This window comes from Bombina bombina, chromosome 5 (assembly GCF_027579735.1).
Source record: "Bombina bombina isolate aBomBom1 chromosome 5, aBomBom1.pri, whole genome shotgun sequence".
NCBI classification, from domain to species: domain Eukaryota; kingdom Metazoa; phylum Chordata; class Amphibia; order Anura; family Bombinatoridae; genus Bombina; species Bombina bombina.
In genome coordinates, this window is record NC_069503.1 from 1,082,088,661 (window position 1) to 1,082,106,363 (window position 17,703).

At 42.1% G+C, this 17,703-nt stretch overlaps 1 protein-coding gene across 2 annotated transcripts in view; it reads left to right on the top strand.

The window, feature by feature from the left end:
* Window positions 1-17,703, top strand: part of EFR3A (EFR3 homolog A) — a 619,646-nt gene that overhangs the window by 465,639 nt on the left and 136,304 nt on the right. For both annotated transcript variants that reach the window (XM_053715365.1, XM_053715366.1), the window contains one exon: window positions 3,451-3,526. In XM_053715365.1, the coding sequence (XP_053571340.1) occupies window positions 3,451-3,526 (76 nt within the window). The remainder of the gene's footprint in view (window positions 1-3,450; window positions 3,527-17,703) is intronic.

Genomic DNA, 17,703 nt, shown 5'->3' on the forward strand with positions numbered 1-17,703 from the left:
ACCGCTACCTCTCTTTCTCTTTGGCTGAAAAGCATCATCCGTTTGGCCTATGAGACTGCTGGCCAGCAGCCTCCTGAAACAATTACTGCTCATTCTACCAGAGCAGTGGCTTCCACATGGGCTTTTAAAAATGAGGCTTCTGTTGAACAGATTTGTAAGGCAGCAATTTAGTCTTCGCTGCATACTTTTTCCAAATTTTACAAATTCGATACTTTTGCTTCTTCGGAGGCTATTTTTGGGAGAAAGGTTCTACAAGCAGTGGTGCCTTCCGTTTAAGGTACCTGTCTTGTTCCCTCCCTTCATCCGTGTCCTAAAGCTTTGGTATTGGTATCCCACAAGTAAAGGATGAATCCGTGGACTGGATACACCTTACAAGAGAAAACAGAATTTATGCTTACCTGATAAATTACTTTCTCTTGTGGTGTATCCAGTCCACGGCCCGCCCTGGCTATTAAGTCAGGTAGATTTTTTTGTTTAAACTACAGTCACCACTGCACCCTATGGTTTCTCCTTTTTCTTCCTAACCTTCGGTCGAATGACTAGGGGGTGGAGCTAGAGGGGGAGCTATATGGACAGCTCTGCTGTTTGCTCTCTTTGCCACTTCCTGTTAGGAAGGAGAATATCCCACAAGTAAAGGATGAATCCGTGGACTGGATATACCACAAGAGAAAGTAATTTATCAGGTAAGCATAAATTCTGTTATCTAGCATGCATTTACTGTTTAACATCCCTTTTAAAGCAAAAAGGTCAAAATTAAACTTTAAAGATTTAACTAATAGAAAAAAAGAATGTTGTTATCAAATGTACCCCTTTCTCTTGGAATGCTGTGCACAAGTAACAATATGTGATGGCCTGTTTAAAACAGTATTTGGAACAAGGTTTTACAATGAGTTCTAGAGATGTGCACACCACTGAGCCTACTTAGATATGCTGTCATGGAAAGGAGCTAAATTATAACAAAGGTTATAAAGAGAAAAGTACATTTAATATTGGTAATAATTTGTATTTATATCTATATGCATGCTATATTATTAGCTTCATTTTGACTTCCCATGTCCTTTAAAAAAAAAAATGTATTTATGTTATTACAACATCTTGGAAAAAGTGGCAGGATATACAAGTAACCACGTACTGTTTTATTTCAATACCATTATACTCATACTTTATTTTCTTTAATGCACTAATCATATTGGAGAGTTTTGCCACCTCTATGTTCATCGTACACTAACTATTGACTAGAAGTATAGCAGTATGAAACCAACAGAATGTATGTAACAGGTTTATTTGGACTTAGTTTGTCCAGGCCCCTTCTAAAAATGGCATGTAATGTGTGAGCATGTGTCCTTATTTTTATGTTCCACCCACTTTTCTCTGAAATGACGAGACAACATTGTATCTTACAAAAATTGTAGTTGGATATAGGTTTATCCTGTTTTTGCCATATAAATAGCATACACATGTTACATTTCACTTCTGCAATATGTCTATTATTCTTTCTCATTATAAGCTAAATGTTTTAAATATAAACGGATAAATAACATAATTCATGCTTACCTGATGCATTAATTTCTTTCATGGTGGTGAGAGTCCACAATCCATTACTACTGGGATTTACTCTTTTTTGCCACTAGGAGGAGGCAAAGATCCCAGACTCCAAATAGTACTTCAAAGCTCTAACAACATCTAAGTCATGGAGAAGCCTCTCCATAGAGTTCTCAGGATTAGGACAAAAAAAGGGAACACTTATTTCCCTATTTATATTGTCCGAATACACCACCTTAGGTAAGAAATCAAACCTAGTTCTCAAAATTGCCTTATCCTAATGAAAAATAAGATAAGGAGGGTCACAAGAAAAGCAGACAATTCAGAAACCCTCCTAGCAGAAGAGATAGCCAAAAGAAACAAAACCTTCCAAGATAAAAGCTTGATATCTGCCTTATGCATGGACTCAAATGGAGGAGCCTGCAAACAATTGGCTTAATAACAGGCTGAATCATGACTAACGCCTGAACAAAACACTGAATATCAGGAAGATTAGCAATCTTATGAAACATAACTGAAAGGGCAGAAGCTGACCTCTAAGATAACTAGCAAATAAAACGTTATCCAAACCATCTTGAAGAAATGGAAAAATCTTTTGAATTCTAAAAGAATGCCAGAAAAAATCATGATCCTAACACCAAGAAATATAGGCCTGCCAAATCGTATGATAGATTTTCCAAGTCACAGGTTTACAAGCCTAAATCAAAGTCCAAATTACAGACCCAGAAATACTCCTCTGCTTGAGAACTAACTATTCAATCTCCATGCCATCAAGCTTAGAGACTTTAGATCATGATGTTAAAATGGACCTTTAGAGGAAGTAGCCATGGTGGACAACTGAACATCTGAACTCGATCCGCAAACCACGTCCTGTGAGTTGATGCCAGAGTAATTAATATCAATCATGACTCATCTTGTCTGATCCTGGCAATCACCCTTGGCAGAAGAACCAGAGGAGGAAATATATAGGCTAGATGAAAAGACCATGGGGGAGCTACTAAAACATCCACAAATTCCACCTGAGGATCCCTGCACTATTGCCGGAGCATGCAAACCTCAAGTGGCCTCATGTGAAACTGAAAAAACGGAATTGCATCCGAAACGGCAAATATTAGGCCTAGACTTTCTATTCAAAGAGCTACTGAAGGAAACAGAACAGACTGAATATTTGAACAAGCTAAAATCTGCTTCAACCTTTTTTTGTTTTTATCAAAGAATCTATTTTCCAAACATGCTGCTGAAGAAACAAGAAAGTAGAAACCACAACAAGGCTATATTACCCCCTATAGCTCTTGAAGCAAAGTAAATACACCCTTTAAAAACAGCATTAATAGAAAACAGCAAGGCTGCAGAGCGCTAACCCGACATAAAAAAAAGATGAATAATGCACTAAATAACCTAATAGAGCCCTCAAAACCACAAAGGAACACGCGCGTAAACGACATGATCAAAAGGACTAAAAGCGCGCCTAAATATTCGCACGTGGAAAAAAACGTGCGCTATCCCAACAAGCTGACATGAGCAAAACTGACGAGTCAACAGCACTCTGAGGGGAAATTGAGAACCCCATCACAAAAGAAAATCTGGAGCACCTTCCTTCACCTACCTCAAGAGTTTCATAGAGCTCTTGGAGTTTGGGAATCTTTGCCTCCTCCTAGTGGCCAGGAAGAGTAATTCACAGGAGTAATGGATTTTGAACTCTAACCATCTATATATATATATATATATATATATATATATATATATAACATCCATATGATTATGCTTAGGGGGTATCTGAATCTGATTCCTAATAACAATACAAATGATCTAACACTGAGTCTAACTGTTAACCTAATACAAAATATTAGTAGCTTTTATAGTGTGCAATTCAGACTTTACAAGGATGTAATTGTTCTGATTACCTAGAATAATCCCGGATGTTGCTGATCTCAAAATAAAAAGGGAAAAAATCTCCAGGCAAGATGTGAACTTCATAAAAAAGGTAAGAATTCACATACCTTTATATTATAGTTACTAATTATAAGAAAGGGGTCCTCACTAACATGAAATGACCTAGATTAGATAATCTAAATCTTTGTTTCACAACTCTCCTCAGTTTTTCACATCCTTCATTTTTTTATTTTTATTTTTTTCTTAAGACTTTGTGAATTTAAAGCAACTTATGAACTGTTAGACTTAAATGGTTCCATAGAAATGTTGGTTAAATCGTAAAAAAAAAAGTTATCTCATTTTAATTTGTTTGTTAAAACTGGAGATATGAACCCCTTAATGACCACAGCACTTTTCCATTTTCTGTCCGTTTTGGGACCAAGGCTATTTTTACATTTTTGCGGTGTTTGTGTTTAGCTGTAGTTTTCCTCTTACTCATTTACTGTACCCACACATATTATATACCGTTTTTCTCGCCATTAAATGGACTTTCTAAAGAGACCATTATTTTCATCATATCTTATAATTTACTATAAAAAAATATGTACAATGTGAGGGAAAAAATGGAAAAAAACACACTTTTTCTAACTTTGACCCCAAAATCTGTTACACATCTACAATCACCAAAAAACAACCATGCTAAATAGTTTCTAAATTTTGTCCTGAGTTTAGAAATACCCAATGTTTACACGTTCTTTGCTTTTTTTGCAATTTATGGGGCAATAAATACAAGTAGCACCTTGCCATTTCCAAACCACTTTTTTTTCAAAATTAGCTCTAGTTATATTAGAACACTGATATCTTTCAGGAATCCCTGAATATCCCTTGACATGTATATATTTTTTTTTAGAAGACATCCCAAAGTATTGATCTAGGCCCATTTTGGTATATTTCATGCCACCATTTCACCACCAAACTTTTTAACATACTTTAGGTTTCTCACTGAAATTATTTACAAACAGCTTTTGCGATTGTGGCACAAATGGTTGTAAATGCTCTTCTGGGATCCCCTTTGTTCAGAAATAGCATACATATATGGCTTTGGCGTTCCTTTTTGGTAATTAGAAGGCCGCTAAATGCCGCTGCGCATCACACGTGTATTATGTCTAGCAGTGAAGGGGTTAATTAGCGAGCTTGCAGGGTTAATTTTAGCTTTAGTGTAGAGATCAGCCTCCCACCTGACACATCACACCCCCTGATCCCTCCAAAACAGCTCTCTTTCCTCCCCCCCCCCACAATTGTCCCCGCCATCTTAAGTACTGGTAAAAAGTCTGCCAGTACTAAAATAAATGGCGATAAAAAAAATTAAAAAATAGCATATTTCTCCAACATAGGTGTGTCCGGTCCACGGCGTCATCCTTACTTGTGGGATATTCTCTTCCCCAACAGGAAATGGCAAAGAGCCCAGCAAAGCTGGTCACATGATCCCTCCTAGGCTCCGCCTTCCCCAGTCATTCTCTTTGCCGTTGTACAGGCAACATCTCCACGGAGATGGCTTAGAGTTTTTTGGTGTTTAATTGTAGTTTTTATTATTCAATCAAGAGTTTGTTATTTTAAAATAGTGCTGGTATGTACTATTTACTCTGAAACAGAAAGGTGATGAAGATTTCTGTTTGTAAGAGGAAAATGATTTTAGCAACCGTTACTAAAATCGATGGCTGTTTCCACACAGGACTGTTGAGAGGAATTAACTTCAGTTGGGGGAAACAGTGAGCAGACTTTTGCTGCTTGAGGTATGACACATTTCTAACAAGACGATGTAATGCTGGAAGCTGTCATTTTCCCTATGGGATCCGGTAAGCCATTTTTATTACATAAGAAAAAAAGGGCTTCACAAGGGCTTTTAAGACTGTAGACATTTTATGGGCTAAAACGATTGATATATAAGCATATTTCTTCTGTTATGTGTGATCAGTCCACGGGTCATCATTACTTCTGGGATATAACTCCTCCCCAACAGGAAATGCAAGAGGATTCACCCAGCAGAGCTGCATATAGCTCCTCCCCTCTACGTCAGTCCCAGTCATTCTCTTGCACCCAACGACTAGATAGGATGTGTGAGAGGACTATGGTGATTATACTTAGTTTTTATGACTTCAATCAAAAGTTTGTTATTTTAAAATAGCACCGGAGCGTGTTATTACTTCTCTGGCAGAGTTTGAGGAAGAATCTGTCAGAGTTTTTTACTATGATTTTAACCGGAGTAGTTAAGATCATATTGCTGTTCTCGGCCATCTGAGGGAGGTAAAGGCTTCAGATCAGGGGACAGCGGGCAGATGAATCTGCATTGAGGTATGTAGCAGTTTTTATTTTCTGAATGGAATTGATGAGAAAATCCTGCCATACCGTTAAAATGACATGTATGTATACACTTCAGTATTCTGGGGATGGTATTTCACCGGAACTACTCTGTTAAAGGTCACTAATCCTTTTTAATAACTATTTATCATGTTAAACGTTTTTGCTGGAATGTAGAATCGTTTACATTGCTGAGGTACTGTGTGAATAAATATTTGGGCATTATTTTCCACTTGGCAGTTTTTTTTTTTGCTTTAATTGTGACAGTTTCGTTTCTCTTCACTGCTGTGTGGGAGAGGGAGGGGCCGTTTTTGGCGCTCTTTGCTACGCATCAAAAAATACCAGTCAGTTACTTTTATATTTCCTGCATGATCCGGTTCATCTCTGATAGATCTCAGGGGTCTTCAAACTTCTTTGAAGGGAGGTAAATTCTCTCAGCAGAGCTGTGAGAATTCTTATAGTGACTGTGAATAAAAACGTTGCTTTGTATTTTTTATGTCAAATTTAATTATTGTTATTTTACTAATGGGAACAAACCTTTGCTAAAAGTTTTGTTATTTTAAAGTTTGATGCTATAACTGTTTTTCAGTTCATTATTTCAACTGTCATTTAATCGTTAGTACCTCTTTGAGGCACAGTACGTTTTTTGCTAAAAAAGATTACAACCAAGTTGTAAGTTTTTTGCTAGTGTGTTAAACATGTCTGACTCAGAGGAAGATATCTGTGTCATTTGTTCCAATGCCAAGGTGGAGCCCAATAGAAATTTATGTACTAACTGTATTGATGCTACTTTAAATAAAAGTCAATCTGTACAATGTGAACAAATTTCACCAAACAGCGAGGGGAGAGTTATGCCGACTAACTCGCCTCACGCGGCAGTACCTGCATCTCCCGCCCGGGAGGTGCGTGATATTTTGGCGCCTAGTACATCTGGGCGGCCATTACAGATAACATTACAAGATATGGCTACTGTTATGACTGAAGTTTTGTCTAAATTACCAGAACTAAGAGGCAAGCGTGATCACTCTGGGGTGAGAACAGAGTGCGCTGACAATGCTAGGGCCATGTCTGATACTGCGTCACAGCTCGCAGAGCATGAGGACGGAGAGCTTCATTCTGTGGGTGACGGTTCTGATCCAAACAGATTGGACTCAGATATTTCAAATTTTAAATTTAAATTGGAGAACCTCCGTGTATTACTAGGGGAGGTCTTAGCAGCTCTCAACGATTGTAACACCGTTGCAATACCAGAGAAACTGTGTAGGTTGGATAAATACTTTGCGGTACCGGCGAGTACTGACGTTTTTCCTATACCTAAGAGACTAACTGAAATTGTTACTAAGGAGTGGGATAGACCCGGTGTGCCGTTCTCACCCCCTCCAATATTTAGAAAGATGTTTCCAATAGACGCCACCACTCGGGACTTATGGCAAACGGTCCCCAAGGTGGAGGGAGCAGTTTCTACTTTAGCTAAGCGTACCACTATCCCGGTGGAGGATAGCTGTGCTTTCTCAGATCCAATGGATAAAAAATTAGAGGGTTACCTTAAGAAAATGTTTGTTCAACAAGGTTTTATATTACAACCCCTTGCATGTATCGCGCCGATTACGGCTGCGGCAGCATTTTGGATTGAGTCGCTTGAAGAGAACCTTAGTTCATCTACGCTAGACGACATTACGGACAGGCTTAGAGTCCTTAAACTAGCTAATTCCTTCATTTCGGAGGCCGTAGTACATTTAACCAAACTTACGGCTAAGAACTCAGGATTCGCCATACAGGCACGTAGGGCGCTGTGGCTAAAATCCTGGTCAGCTGATGTTACTTCTAAGTCCAAATTACTTAATATACCTTTCAAGGGGCAGTCTTTATTTGGGCCCGGTTTGAAAGAGATTATCGCTGACATTACAGGAGGTAAGGGCCACGCCCTACCTCAAGACAAAGCCAAAGCTAAGGCTAGACAGTCTAATTTTCGTCCCTTTCGGAACTTCAAAACAGGAGCAGCATCAACCTCCACTGCACCAAAACAGGAAGGAGCTGTTGCTCGTTACAGGCAAGGCTGGAAGCCTAACCAGTCCTGGAACAAGAGCAAGCAGGCCAGGAAACCTGCTGCTGCCCCAAAGACAGCATGAACCGAGAGCCCCCGATCCGGGACCGGATCTAGTGGGGGGCAGACTCTCTCTCTTCGCCCAGGCCTGGGCAAGAGATGTTCAGGATCCCTGGGCACTAGAGATCATATCTCAGGGATACCTTCTAGACTTCAAATTATCTCCCCCAAGAGGGAGATTTCATCTGTCAAGGTTGTCAACAAACCAGATAAAGAAAGAAGCGTTTCTACGCTGCGTACAAGATCTGTTAATAATGGGAGTGATCCATCCGGTTCCGCGGTCGGAACAAGGACAAGGGTTCTACTCAAACCTGTTTGTGGTTCCCAAAAAAGAGGGAACTTTCAGGCCAATCTTAGATTTAAAGATTCTAAACAAATTCCTAAGAGTTCCATCGTTCAAAATGGAAACTATTCGGACAATCTTACCCATGATCCAAGAGGGTCAGTACATGACCACAATGGATTTAAAGGATGCTTACCTTCACATACCGATCCACAAAGATCATCACCGGTATCTAAGGTTTGCCTTCTTAGACAGGCACTACCAGTTTGTAGCTCTTCCATTCGGATTGGCTACGGCTCCAAGAATCTTCACAAAGGTTCTGGGTGCCCTTCTGGCGGCACTAAGACCGCGAGGGATTTCGGTAGCTCCATACCTAGACGACATTCTAATACAAGCTTCAAGCTTTCAAACTGCCAAGTCTCATACAGAGTTAGTTCTGGCATTTCTAAGGTCGCATGGATGGAAAGTGAACGAAAAGAAGAGTTCTCTTTTTCCTCTCACAAGAGTTCCATTCTTGGGGACTCTTATAGATTCTGTAGAAATGAAGATTTACCTGACAGAGGACAGGTTAACAAAGCTTCAAAATGCATGCCGTGTCCTTCATTCCATTCAACACCCGTCAGTAGCTCAATGCATGGAGGTGATCGGCTTAATGGTAGCGGCAATGGACATAGTACCTTTTGCACGCCTACACCTCAGACCTCTGCAATTATGCATGCTAAGTCAGTGGAATGGGGATTACTCAGATTTGTCCCCTACTCTGAATCTGAATCAAGAGACCAGAAATTCTCTTCTATGGTGGCTTCATCGGCCACACCTGTCCAGGGGGATGCCATTCAGCAGGCCAGACTGGACAATTGTAACAACAGACGCCAGCCTACTAGGTTGGGGCGCTGTCTGGAATTCTCTGAAGGCTCAGGGACTATGGAATCAGGAGGAGAGTCTCCTTCCAATAAACATTCTGGAATTGAGAGCAGTTCTCAATGCCCTTCTAGCTTGGCCCCAATTAACAACTCGGGGGTTCATCAGGTTTCAGTCGGACAACATCACGACTGTAGCTTACATCAACCATCAGGGAGGGACAAGAAGCTCCCTAGCAATGGTGGAAGTATCAAAGATAATTCGCTGGGCAGAGTCTCACTCTTGCCACCTGTCAGCAATCCACATCCCGGGAGTGGAGAACTGGGAGGCGGATTTCTTGAGTCGCCAGACTTTTCATCCGGGGGAGTGGGAACTTCATCCGGAGGTCTTTGCCCAAATACTTCGACGTTGGGGCAAACCAGAGATAGATCTCATGGCGTCTCGCCAGAACGCCAAACTTCCTCGCTACGGGTCCAGATCCAGGGATCCGGGAGCGGTTCTGATAGATGCTTTGACAGCACCTTGGAACTTCGGGATGGCTTATGTGTTTCCACCCTTTCCGCTGCTTCCTCGATTGATTGCCAAAATCAAGCAGGAGAGAGCATCAGTGATTCTAATAGCGCCTGCATGGCCACGCAGGACTTGGTATGCAGATCTAGTGGACATGTCATCCTGTCCGCCTTGGTCTCTACCTCTAAGACAGGACCTTCTGATACAGGGTCCATTCAAACATCAAAATCTAACTTCTCTGAAGCTGACTGCTTGGAAATTGAACGTTTGATTTTATCAAAACGTGGTTTTTCTGAGTCGGTTATTGATACCCTGATACAGGCTAGGAAGCCTGTTACCAGAAAGATTTACCATAAAATATGGCGTAAATACCTATACTGGTGCGAATCCAAACATTACTCATGGAGTAAGGTTAGGATCTCTAGGATATTGTCCTTTCTACAAGAAGGGTTAGAAAAGGGTTTATCAGCTAGTTCATTAAAGGGACAGATTTCAGCTCTGTCCATCTTGTTACACAGGCGTCTGTCAGAAAATCCAGACGTCCAGGCTTTTTGTCAGGCTTTAGCTAGGATCAAGCCTGTGTTTAAAGCTGTTGCTCCGCCATGGAGTTTAAACTTAGTTCTTAACGTTTTACAGGGTGTTCCATTTGAACCCCTTCATTCCATTGATATAAAATTGTTATCTTGGAAAGTTCTGTTTTTAATGGCTATTTCCTCGGCTCGAAGAGTCTCTGAGTTATCAGCCTTACATTGTGATTCTCCTTATCTGATTTTTCACTCAGACAAGGTAGTTCTGCGTACTAAACCTGGGTTCTTACCTAAGGTGGTCACTAACAGGAATATCAATCAAGAGATTGTTGTTCCATCCTTGTGTCCAAATCCTTCTTCAAAGAAGGAACGTCTTCTACACAATCTGGATGTAGTTCGTGCCCTCAAGTTCTACTTGCAGGCAACTAAAGATTTTCGCCAAACTTCTTCCCTGTTTGTCGTTTATTCTGGACAGAGGAGAGGTCAAAAAGCTTCTGCTACCTCTCTCTCTTTTTGGCTTAGTAGCATAATACGTTTAGCCTATGAGACTGCTGGTCAGCAGCCTCCTGAAAGAATTACAGCTCACTCCACTAGAGCTGTGGCTTCCACTTGGGCCTTTAAGAATGAGGCCTCTGTTGAACAGATTTGCAAGGCTGCAACTTGGTCTTCGCTTCATACTTTTTCCAAATTTTACAAATTTGACACTTTTGCTTCTTCGGAGGCTATTTTTGGGAGAAAGGTTCTTCAGGCAGTGGTTCCTTCTATATAATGAGCCTGCCTATCCCTCCCGTCATCCGTGTACTTTTGCTTTGGTATTGGTATCCCAGAAGTAATGATGACCCGTGGACTGATCACACATAACAGAAGAAAACATAATTTATGCTTACCTGATAAATTCCTTTCTTCTGTTGTGTGATCAGTCCACGGCCCGCCCTGTTTTAAGGCAGGTAAATATCTTTTAAATTATACTCCAGTCACCACTTCACCCTTGGTTACTCCTTTCTCGTTGATTCTTGGTCGAATGACTGGGACTGACGTAGAGGGGAGGAGCTATATGCAGCTCTGCTGGGTGAATCCTCTTGCATTTCCTGTTGGGGAGGAGTTATATCCCAGAAGTAATGATGACCCGTGGACTGATCACACAACAGAAGAAAGGAATTTATCAGGTAAGCATAAATTATGTTTTTAATACTTCATAGCTTTGAGGAATTATTTTATTCTTGGGAATTATGTAAAATAACCGGCAGGCACTGTATTGGACACCTTATTCTCTAGGGGCTTTCCCTAATCATAGGCAGAGCCTCATTTTCGCGCCTCTATTGCGCACTTGTTTTTGGGAAGCATGACATGCAGATGCATGTGTGAGGAGCTCTGATACATAGAAAAGACTTTCTGAAGGCGTCATTTGGTATCGTATTCCCCTTTGGGCTTGGTTGGGTCTCAGCAAAGCAGATACCAGGGACTGTAAAGGGGTTAAATATAAAAACGGCTCCGGTTCCGTTATTTTAAGAGTTAAAGCTTTCAAATTTGGTGTGCAATACTTTTAAGGCTTTAAGACACTGTGGTGAAATGTTGGTGAATTTTGAACAATTCCTTCATACTTTTTCACATTTGCAGTAATAAAGTGTGTTCAGTTTAAAATTTAAAGTGACAGTAACGGTTTTATTTTAAAACGTTTTTTGTACTTGGTTATCAAGTTTATGCCTGTTTAACATGTCTGAACTACCAGATAGACTGTGTTCTGTATGTGGGGAAGCCAAGGTTCCTTCTCATTTAAATAGATGTGATTTATGTGACACAAAATTTAGAGAAAATGATGCCCAAGATGATTCCTCAAGTGAGGGGAGTAAGCATGGTACTGCATCATCCCCTCCTTCGTCTACACCAGTCTTGCCCACACAGGAGGCCCCTAGTACATCTAGTGCGCCAATACTCCTTACTATGCAACAATTAACGGCTGTAATGGATAATTCTATCAAAAACATTTTAGCCAAAATGCCCACTTATCAGCGAAAGCGCGACTGCTCTGTTTTAGAAAATACTGAAGAGCATGAGGACGCTGATGATATTGGTTCTGAAGTGCCCCTACACCAGTCTGAGGGGGCCAGGGAGGTTTTGTCTGAGGGAGAAATTTCAGATTCAGGGAAAATTTCTCAACAAGCTGAACCTGATGTGATTACATTCAAATTTAAATTGGAACATCTCCGCGCCCTGCTTAAGGAGGTGTTATCTACTCTGGATGATTGTGAGAATTTGGTCATTCCAGAGAAATTATGTAAGATGGACAAGTTCCTAGAGGTCCCGGGGCCCCCCGAAGCTTTTCCTATACCCAAGCGGGTGGCGGACATTGTAAACAAAGAATGGGAAAGGCCCGGCATACCTTTCGTCCCTCCCCCTATATTTAAGAAATTGTTTCCTATGGTCGACCCCAGAAAGGACTTATGGCAGACAGTCCCCAAGGTCGAGGGGGCGGTTTCTACTCTAAACAAACGCACCACTATACCCATAGAAGATAGTTGTGCTTTCAAAGATCCTATGGATAAAAAATTAGAGGGTTTGCTTAAAAAGATGTTTGTTCAGCAAGGTTACCTTCTACAACCAATTTCATGCATTGTTCCTGTCACTACAGCAGCGTGTTTCTGGTTCGATGAACTAGAAAAGGCGTTCAATAAAGATTCTTCTTATGAGGAGATTTTGGACAGAATTCATGCTCTCAAATTGGCTAACTCTTTCACCCTAGACGCCACTTTGCAATTGGCTAGATTAGCGGCGAAAAATTCTGGGTTTGCTATTGTGGCGCGCAGAGCGCTTTGGCTAAAATCTTGGTCAGCGGATGCGTCTTCCAAGAACAAATTGCTTAACATTCCTTTCAAGGGGAAAACGCTGTTTGGCCCTGACTTGAAAGAGATTATTTCTGATATCACTGGGGGCAAGGGCCACGCCCTTCCTCAGGATAGGTCTTTCAAGGCCAAAAATAAACCTAATTTTCGTCCCTTTCGCAGAAACGGACCAGCCCCAAGTGCTACGTCCTCTAAGCAAGAGGGTAATACTTCTCAAGCCAAGCCAGCCTGGAGGCCAATGCAAGGCTGGAACAAAGGTAAGCAGGCCAAGAAACCTGCCACTGCTACCAAGACAGCATGAGATGTTGGCCCCCGATCCGGGACCGGATCTGGTGGGGGGCAGACTCTCTCTCTTCGCTCAGGCTTGGGCAAGAGATGTTCTGGATCCTTGGGCGCTAGAAATAGTCTCCCAAGGTTATCTTCTGGAATTCAAGGGGCTTCCCCCAAGGGGGAGGTTCCACAGGTTTCAATTATCTTCAGACCACATAAAGAAACAGGCATTCTTACATTGTGTAGAAGACCTGTTAAAAATGGGAGTGATTCATCCTGTTCCATTAGGAGAACAAGGGATGGGGTTCTACTCCAATCTGTTCGTAGTTCCCAAAAAAGAGGGAACATTCAGACCAATCTTAGATCTCAAGATCCTAAACAAGTTTCTCAAGGTTCCATCGTTCAAAATGGAAACCATTCGAACAATTCTTCCTTCCATCCAGGAAGGTCAATTCATGACCACGGTGGATTTAAAGGATGCGTATCTACATATTCCTATCCACAAGGAACATCATCGGTTCCTAAGGTTCGCATTTCTGGACAAGCATTACCAGTTTGTGGCACTTCCGTTCGGTTTAGCCACTGCTCCAAGAATTTTCACAAAGGTACTAGGGTCCCTTCTAGCGGTGCTAAGACCAAGGGGCATTGCAGTAGTACCTTACTTGGACGACATTCTGATTCAAGCGTCGTCCCTTCCACAAGCAAAGGCTCACACGGACATTGTCCTGGCCTTTCTAAGATCTCACGGGTGGAAAGTGAACGTAGAAAAAAGTTCTCTATCTCCGTCAACAAGGGTTCCCTTCTTGGGAACAATAATAGACTCCTTAGAAATGAGGATTTTTCTGACAGAGGCCAGAAAATCAAAACTGCTAAACTCTTGTCAAATACTTAATTCTGTTCCTCTTCCTTCCATAGCGCAGTGCATGGAAGTAATAGGTTTGATGGTAGCGGCAATGGACATAGTTCCTTTTGCGCGAATTCATCTAAGACCATTACAACTGTGCATGCTCAGTCAGTGGAATGGGGATTATACAGACTTGTCTCCGACGATACAAGTAGATCAGAGGACCAGAGATTCACTCCGTTGGTGGCTGTCCCTGGACAACCTGTCACAGGGGATGAGCTTCCGCAGACCAGAGTGGGTCATTGTCACGACCGACGCCAGTCTGTTGGGCTGGGGCGCGGTCTGGGGACCCCTGAAAGCTCAGGGTCTTTGGTCTCGGGAAGAATCTCTTCTCCCGATAAATATTCTGGAACTGAGAGCGATATTCAATGCTCTCAAGGCTTGGCCTCAGCTAGCAAAGGCCAAATTCATACGGTTTCAATCAGACAACATGACGACTGTTGCGTACATCAACCATCAGGGGGGAACAAGGAGTTCTCTGGCGATGGAAGAAGTGACCAAAATCATTCAATGGGCGGAGACTCACTCCTGCCACTTGTCTGCAATCCACATCCCAGGAGTGGAAAATTGGGAAGCGGATTTTCTGAGTCGTCAGACATTTCATCCGGGGGAGTGGGAACTCCATCCGGAAATCTTTGCCCAAATTACTCAGTTGTGGGGCATTCCAGACATGGATCTGATGGCCTCTCGTCAGAACTTCAAGGTTCCTTGCTACGGGTCCAGATCCAGGGATCCCAAGGCGACTCTAGTAGATGCACTAGTAGCACCTTGGACCTTCAAACTAGCTTATGTATTCCCACCGTTTCCTCTTATCCCCAGGCTGGTAGCCAGGATCAATCAGGAGAGGGCATCAGTGATCTTGATAGCTCCTGCGTGGCCACGCAGGACTTGGTATGCAGACCTGGTGAATATGTCATCGGCTCCACCATGGAAGCTACCTTTGAGACTGGACCTTCTTGTTCAAGGTCCGTTCGAACATCCGAATCTGGTCTCACTCCAACTGACTGCTTGGAGATTGAACGCTTGATCTTATCAAAGTGAGGGTTCTCAGATTCTGTCATTGATACTCTTGTTCAGGCCAGAAAGCCTGTAACTAGAAAAATCTACCACAAAATATGGAAAAAATATATCTGTTGGTGTGAATCTAAAGGATTCCCTTGGGACAAGATAAAAATTCCTAAGATTCTATCCTTTCTTCAAGAAGGTTTGGAGAAAGGATTATCTGCAAGTTCTTTGAAGGGACAGATTTCTGCCTTGTCTGTGTTACTTCACAAAAAGCTGGCAGCTGTGCCAGATGTTCAAGCCTTTGTTCAGGCTCTGGTTAGAATCAAGCCTGTTTACAAACCTTTGACTCCTCCTTGGAGTCTCAATTTAGTTCTTTCAGTTCTTCAGGGGGTTCCGTTTGAACCCTTACATTCCGTTGATATTAAGTTATTATCTTGGAAAGTTTTGTTTTTGGTTGCAATTTCTTCTGCTAGAAGAGTTTCAGAATTATCTGCTCTGCAGTGTTCTCCTCCTTATCTGGTGTTCCATGCAGATAAGGTGGTTTTGCGTACTAAACCTGGTTTTCTTCCGAAAGTTGTTTCTAACAAAAACATTAACCAGGAGATAGTCGTGCCTTCTTTGTGTCCGAATCCAGTTTCAAAGAAGGAACGTTTGTTGCACAATTTGGATGTTGTTCGTGCTTTAAAATTCTATTTAGATGCTACAAAGGATTTTAGACAAACATCTTCCTTGTTTGTTGTTTATTCTGGTAAAAGGAGAGGTCAAAAAGCAACTTCTACCTCTCTCTCCTTTTGGCTTAAAAGCATCATCAGATTGGCTTACGAGACTGCCGGACGGCAGCCTCCTGAAAGAATCACAGCTCATTCCACTAGGGCTGTGGCTTCCACATGGGCCTTCAAGAACGAGGCTTCTGTTGATCAGATATGTAAGGCAGCGACTTGGTCTACACTGCACACTTTTACTAAATTTTACAAATTTGATACTTTTGCTTCTTCTGAGGCTATTTTTGGGAGAAAGGTTTTGCAAGCCGTGGTGCCTTCCATCTAGGTGACCTGATTTGCTCCCTCCCTTCATCCGTGTCCTAAAGCTTTGGTATTGGTTCCCACAAGTAAGGATGACGCCGTGGACCGGACACACCTATGTTGGAGAAAACAGAATTTATTTTTACCTGATAAATTACTTTCTCCAACGGTGTGTCCGGTCCACGGCCCGCCCTGGTTTTTTAATCAGGTCTGATAATTTATTTTCTTTAACTACAGTCACCACGGTATCATATGATTTCTCCTATGCAAATATTCCTCCTTTACGTCAGTCGAATGACTGGGGAAGGCGGAGCCTAGGAGGGATCATGTGACCAGCTTTGCTGGGCTCTTTGCCATTTCCTGTTGGGGAAGAGAATATCCCACAAGTAAGGATGACGCCGTGGACCGGACACACCGTTGGAGAAAGTAATTTATCAGGTAAACATAAATTCTGTTTTACATATGCTGATGTGTAGGATCCCCCAACCTCCCTGATCGCCCCCCAAACAGCTCTCTAACCTTCCCCCTCTACCTTATTGGGAGCCATCTTGGGTACTGGCAGCTGTCTGCCAGTACCCAGTTTACAAAAAAAATAGATTTAAGAAAAAAAAAAAAAAATTCTGTAGTGTAGCTTCCCCACGCAAAGACCCTCCCCCTCCCAAATCCCTTAGATCTTTTATTTACCCATTCCCTTCCCCCTTTCTCCCACTTATTACAATTACATTTTTCTGCAGTGTAGCGGTTCCCACCCGCTCCCGTCCCATGCACACTTCTGTCGCCCCCCAATCACACGTTCGTCCGTGCGTGCCCCCAGCAACCCCCGCCCACAATCCTGCCCCCCTTTTACCGCAGGCTCTCATCGATGGCCTCCCATATCGGCTCCCACCCACCAACGATTGTGGCTATCGATGTCCAGTGCAGAGAGGGCCACAGAGTGGCTCTCTCTGCATCGGATGGCTAAGAAGAGTTTTTGCAGGATGCCTCAGTATCGAGGCATCACTGCAATAACCAGAAAGGGGCTGGAAGGTATCAGGATCGCTTACACCGCTTTCCAAGACCGACGACGTACGGGGTACGTCCTCTGTCGTTAACTGTATTTTTTTAGAGGACGTACCCCATACGTCGTCGGTCGTTAAGAGGTTAATCTTCAAAGCTTTTTCATTTCTACAAACTGCATACATGTACCATGTGGAAAGGGGACCAAGTTATAATGCAATACAAGTGCAACAATCATTTGCTGACGGTATTTATTATACAGAGATTGACTAAATGCTGGATATAGTTGTATCAATATACAACACTAAAGGGTTATAAACATCAATACATTGCAAAGCATGGTGTATAATTTAAAAGGACATCAGATTGCTAGAAGAAAATGCTTTTGTGTGATACGCAAGCAAAAGTGCAACAATAAAATGATCTGTGTGTTTAACCCCAGCAAAGTGGAGGGCCAGCAACTATTTCAGCTGCTGTTAAGCTTATTTATGAATGTTTTCAGCAAAGGATACCGAGAGAACAAAGTAAATTTGATAATAGAAGCAAATTGAGAAATCTCTTAAAATAGCATGCTCTTTCTGAGCTGGAAAAATGTTATTTACATTTCTT